Source organism: Hipposideros armiger, unplaced genomic scaffold (assembly GCF_001890085.2).
Source record: "Hipposideros armiger isolate ML-2016 unplaced genomic scaffold, ASM189008v1 scaffold_497, whole genome shotgun sequence".
Taxonomy (NCBI): Eukaryota; Metazoa; Chordata; class Mammalia; order Chiroptera; family Hipposideridae; genus Hipposideros; species Hipposideros armiger.
This window is the reverse complement of record NW_017731847.1, coordinates 805,265-811,529: the sequence shown is the minus strand read 5'-3', so window position 1 is coordinate 811,529 and position 6,265 is coordinate 805,265. Positions and strand designations below refer to the sequence as shown.

General features: G+C 49.6%; 1 protein-coding gene across 1 annotated transcript in view; it reads left to right on the top strand.

Moving 5' to 3' along the window:
- The window catches only part of ETV7 (ETS variant transcription factor 7), a 29,092-nt gene that overhangs the window by 13,340 nt on the left and 9,487 nt on the right, over positions 1-6,265 (top strand). The window contains exons 3-4 of the mRNA XM_019667437.1: positions 501-665; positions 1,059-1,184. Of these exons, the coding sequence (XP_019522982.1) occupies positions 501-665; positions 1,059-1,184 (291 nt within the window). The remainder of the gene's footprint in view (positions 1-500; positions 666-1,058; positions 1,185-6,265) is intronic.

Here is a 6,265-nt window from a genome sequence, read left to right as displayed (position 1 = left end):
TTCAACACATGTTTATTTGGCACCTACTATGTTCCAGGCACTGACTGTCCTGGAATACATACAACAGTGTGCCCCAGCACACCCAGTCCAGTGCTGGGCAAATAGTAGTTCCCCATTAAACATTAAGTCGAATGAATAATTGGAAAACAGGCTGCGGGTGGGTGGGAAGGGGCACCCAAAATAAATAAATGAATATATACATAATGCTTAGATAATGATCATTATATCAAATGTAAAATGTAATTACAAAGAAAGTAAGGTGCCAGGAAGGAAAAGAAGAGGACACAGTGTTAGAGAAAAGGCCTGGGCGTGGGACACAGGACAGGATAGCATCTGCTCAGATGGAGTGTTCAGGGAGGGCTTCTCTGAGGAGGTGACATTCAAGTGAGGGCCTGAGATAGGAGGATGAGAGAGTGATGGGGACAGAGCCCCCGCCCCACCCTGCCCCACCCCAGCCCCATGCCCTCTGCCCAGCGTGTCCCTGTGTCCTTGTGGTGCAGGCATCCAGCCCGCGCTCTGGAGCAGGGAGGACGTGCTGCACTGGCTGCGCTGGGCGGAGCAGGAGTACTCTCTGCAGCGCACGCGGGAGCACGACTTCGAGATGAATGGCCGCGCCCTCTGCATCCTCACCAAGGACGACTTCCGGCTCCGCGCGCCAGGTTCAGGTCTGGGAAACTAACTGGCTTTGCTCTAAAACGATGGAAACCCAGGTAGGCCCAGGGAGGGAAGTGGAGGGGGTGTTGGTTAGAGAAACTTGTTCACAGGCCAGCACTGCAGACGCCCCTTTCCATAAACGTTTGTCTGATGGTTCTTCGCTGAAGCTGGCCTGCAGCAAACGAGTCCATTTCGCTGTTGTTTTCAGAGTCCCAGGGGTCTGCCCCGCTCTCTCCCTGTGGCCCTTGTCTTCCCTACCCCTTTCCACCTACAACCTCTCATCTCCATCAGCACGAAGAAGCTTGTGACAAGACATGCCACCTAAGGGGCAGGTGACTGCAGGGCAGTGGGGCCAGCCTTCCCCATCCAGCCTGGTCAGCAGCCCCCTTCCTGCCCACACCCAGGTGATGTCCTGTATGAGCTACTCCAGTACATCAAGACCCAGCGACAAGCCCTGGTATGTGGGCCCTTTTTCGGAAGGGCCTTTAGGCAGAAGATGCCCACTCAGCACTGCGCCTGCCCCTTGGAAGGTGAGGAGGCCCTTGGCAGAGCTCTGAGACCCTCCCCCAAATCGGCCTCCTTGGGAGGGCAGGGCTTCCTCCAGGCAAAGTAAGGAAAGAGGCAGAGGTGTATTGAGCTCCCTGACTGCTCCCTGCCCCGCCTCCTCAGCCCCGCCTCCTCAGCCCCGCCTCCTCAGCCCTCGCCCCCTGCCCTCAGGACACTCCTGGCAGCCTGTGGTGCTGCAGCGACCTGGCCAGAGGCCTGCCTCTCATCTCCTCGTTCCTCTGCTCTCCTCATCAGAAAAGTGTTGTTTGTATGGTGTCTCTGTTTNTACTGTCTCCTGCATTTGTCCTGGCGGCCCTGCCAGGCAGGTAGCAGCCAGCTCTTCTGGGTTGGTTGCTCCCAGAGGTCACCTGACCAGTGGGGAGGAGTAGCAGGGAAATACCTTTGATCAGGTGGGGAGGGGCAGCTCCAGGGGGTCTTGAAACCAGAGCAGAGGGGTTTTGACCTGATAAGGTTGATAATTGGGAGCCACTTTAGTTTCTTGAGCAAGAGAGTGAAAAGGATGCTGTGGAAGAGACCTGGTTTGGGGGTTGGGGGGGGTGCTGGGGGGCTGGAGAGGGCACTGGTCAGGATGCCTAGAGGACTTTTTGGCCCATGCTGATTTGCTCAGCTCCCTCATTTAGGCAATTTATATTTACTGAGCATATACTATGTGCCAGACATCGCTCCAGGTGCTGGAGAGACTGGCAGAGCCTGTGCCTCGTGGAGCTGACATTTTAGTGAGGGATGGGTGACTACATGCAGAAGCACTAAGCCTGCTGATAAGGGCAGTGGAGGACAATACAGCTGACGGGGGAGAGGAGCCCCCACGTCCATCCCTGCCCTGGGGGTGGGGAAGGGAGTGTTAACTCTTCAGGGAGACATGTGAGCCCTCCCACTGTGTCCTGGACAGGCAGCTTCTCTGGCTACCCCAGCTAGTGAGGACTCCGTCCAGATCTGTCCAAAAACTGGGAGCTGTCCAACCTGGAAATCCCCAGAGAGCAAGTCTTGGGGCAGGGAGAGTAAGGTGATGCTTGGCTGGAGTTGAGAGACAAAGGTTGTTGGTGTGAAGGACTGAAAAGACAGCGGACTATTGCCAAGAGAGGGGGACGCCATGGGCTGCTCTGCAGGCAAAGCCCCAGAGGTTTGGTAGATTGGTGAGGGGAGACCCAGTTACTAGGTCAGGGAGACTTCTGGGGCAGTCGACACCTAAGTACGGCTCACCAGCATTTTTTGAGTGTACTGGGCCCAGTGCCAAGCATTTTACACATGTTACCTCATCTGACATTAAGAGCTCTGTTCGTCTCCGAAAGCATAAGCCACATGCCAGACCCTGGGCTTTAAATGGATTTCCTTGTAGAGTCCTCGTGACAGCCCCGTGTGGCTGGGACTGTTTGTTCCTCAGATGAAGAAATTGAGACGCAGTCACTTAGGTCCCATCCTTTTACAGCTGGCCTGGCACCATCATCGGTACTTTTTGTTGTATGTTTTCGCTTTTGCTTTGTTGTTGTTGTTGTTGAGGCATAACTTAACATAGTCAAGTATACACACCCTACGTGTACAACTCCATGAGGTTTTATCCATGTATACACCCATGTAGCCACCATGTAGTTCAAGATCTAAACCATTTCCAGTGCCCCAGAATGTTCCCTGTGCCTCTCTCCCATCCATTTTCCTCCAAAGGATGACCACTCTTCTGATGTCTCCTCCTAGACTAGCACTTCTTTTTAAACGTTTTTTTTTGAAAGCTTTATTGGGGAACAGTGTGTTTTTCCAGGACCCATCAGCTCCAAGTCAAATCCTTGTCTTCAATCTAGTCGTGGAGTGCGCAGCTCACTGGCTTATGTGGAAAACAAACCGGCAACCTTGGTGTTAAGAGCCTGTGCTCTAACCACCTGAGCTAACCGGCCACCCTAGTACTGTCTATTCTTGATCATAGTTTTATATCTGGCTTCTTTCTCCAGCGTAGTATCTCTGAGCTTTATCCGTGTATTGTGAGCACTCATTTGTACTTTCTGGTTTATCGCCTACCAGCGTTCCATGACATGAAAACATTACAGTTTGATTTTCCGTTCTCTGGCTGATGGATATTTGGGATAGTTCCAATTCTTATCTATGGTGAACAGAGCCACGGTGGACATTTTCATACACGTCTTTTTGGTGGGTGCGTTAACCATGTCTCTTAGGTCTTCACTTAGGTGTGGAAATGCTGGGTGTAATTTGTACAGAGGCTCCTAACCTCTGCACCACATTGCCCCCCAAATAGCACAGCAGCCTAGAGAGTTATTATCCCATTTCACAGAGGGGGAAATTGAAGCCAAGAGAGGCTGAGTGGCTTATCTGAGGTGACTTGACTAGTAAGGGGCTGAGCTGCAACCCAAACCCTGAACTTGGGGATTTGGCCCCAAGCTAGGTGGTCGACCCACTGCTTGGAACATGGTCCTTCCCTAGGGCTCAAGCCCTGTCTGAAAAGCCTTTTGACCTTAGTGTTCTTTGAAGACACAGGGAACAAGAAGGTCCCTTTTCTTTATCACTGTACTGGAGGTGCTGGCAGCAATATGATGAAAGGTGAGGGTAGGAGAGAGCACGCCATAATGAAAGAAAAGCCAAATCACACTCCGGACAGATGACAGGCTTCAAGATTTCAGGTGCTACTGTGGGCTGTGTGTGACCTCAGGGTCCCTGGGAGACAGCTTGGGAGGTCCCCTGCCCACCTCTGTGGACCTGGGAGCAGGACCACACCTGTGGTTGATAATATCTGCAAAGCTCAGGGTCTTTCCCTCTTAGTGTAGTTATAGTGTTTTCATGGAGGCAGGACAGCCAGAGAGGAGTGGAATCCAGCTTCTGGCCAAACACAGGAAAATGGACGCCTCTGACTCAGGAATCATAGTTTTGAATTTTCAGACTGACAGCCTCAAATATCATGAAATAGACAATGCTGCAAAAAAACCTCAAGTGCCAGTTGGCCCCCGGAGCCCCGGAAGCCCCGACTGGCTGTGTAGACCTGCCCCGAAGCCCCCTGAATCTTACCACCATGCGGTCTTGAGTTTTACCCCACAAGCATTTTCTCTCTCACTCCTTTATCACCAGACTGATTTCCTAGGGAGGCTCTCAATTCCTATTTCCACCAGCAAGGCGTCCTTTTCCATGCATTCCTGCTAAGTGTAGGTGTTATTAAAATGATATCTCATCCTTCTGTGATTGCGCCTGTCCCCGACTATTGAGGTGACATGTCTTCCCACATGTTTATCAGCGGACTTGCTCTACTGCAGAGGTTCTCGCCTGGCAGCAATTTTTCTCCCCTTCCTTTGGGGATATTTGGCAATGTCTGCAGACATTTTTGGTCATCACACCTTGTGTGTGTGTGTGTGTGTGTGTGTGTGTGTGTGCATGTGTGTGCGTGCGCGCGCACACACATAAACTGCTGATACCTACCATGTTTCCCCAAAAATGAGACTGGGTCTTATATTAATTTTTGCTCCATTAATCTACATTTATTCATATACAAAAATCTACATTTATTCAAACAGTCATGTCTGGCTGATAATCTTAACTGGGGCTTATGTTTGGGGTAGGGCTTATATTACAAGCATCCTGAGAAAGCATGCTAGGGGCTTATTTTCCAGTTAGGTCTTATTTTGGGGGAAACACAGCAGTATGTAGAGGCCAGGGATGCTGCTAAACATTCTACAAAGCTCTGGACAGCCCCCACGGCAAAGGATTTATCCAGCCTAAAGTGTCAATAGTCTGAGCAACTGTCAAGCCTGCTCCCCTGGGAATTGAGGTAAGATTAAAAACCACTAATTTAGAGATGCTCTTGACCTATAATAGGAGTTAGTCCTTTATCTGTCATCTGCATTGCAAGTATTTCCCTGAAATCTGTCCTCGTTTAGTTTTGTTCATGGTATCTTTTTGCCACTTACAAAAATTAATGTAGTCAACTGTGTCTTTCATTTTAATTATAGCCTCTGAGATTTCTGTCATGGTGGAGGTCTCCCCTACTCTTGTTTAGTGCATACTATAGTTTCTTATTTCCACTTCTGTTGAGGTTTCCATTATTCTATTCATTAGGCCTTAATCTACCTGGAACTGGTTTTTGCGAATGATGGGAGGTGAGGTTCCAAATATATATTTTTTTCCATGTGGAGAGCCAGTTGTGGTTTTACCATATCTTAAGTGAACTATTTTTTCTCACTGGATTAAAGTCCCACCAGTGTCATATATTAACTTTACACACACACACACACACACACACACACACACACACACACACACGTATCATTGGGCTCCCTCTTCTTTTCCAATGATAATTGTCAATCTTAGCTTCATACCATCAGATCTTGATTATATGGCTTTGTGGTAGGTAGCTCCCCAAAGGTCAGTTGTCCTGTCTTTTTTATCCCCTTAAATAATGTTTTGATCAATTTCAGACATTGATTCTTCCTTCGTATTCACTCTTAGGTCCTACAACAAGGTAAGGGAGGCCTGTCCTCCTTCCAAGCCAGGCTACGTTGCTCTGCATTTGTGGCACAGTGCACTTTCCCTTTGTGTCACTGCTCAAGGCTGTCGTTACATAGTCACTGGTTGCTGGGGTCCCTTCCTCCTGCCAGCCTCGCTCTGTGCCTTGTCCCCAGCAGTGGCATGGTGCTTGGCACATGACCTGGCACAGATATTGGCCGAATGAATGAATGAGTGGATGATGTACATTAAAAAAAAACACAAAAATAAAAACTACTTTTCCCTCTTATGTTGTTTTGGGAACAAGTCAGTCAGAGGTTGGTTTAGTCTTTGTCACTGCCGAGCTTTGGCTGTGGACAGTTGCTTCTCTCCTCTGCCTCAGTTTTCTTACCTGCCACACTGGACCCTGGGAGCCCTGAGTTTCTTCAGCTCTCACACTGCCGGGGGCCTGAGAGGGATGAAGCGCTCTTGGGAGGAAAAGCACCACAACTTAACGAAACACCAGGCTGACTCATTACAGTGGGCACAGTGCTGGGGCCCCCAATACTTTTAGGGCCCACGAAAATGTTCCAATTGCTTTTAAAATCAGAAGAAAAAAACTTTTAGGTAG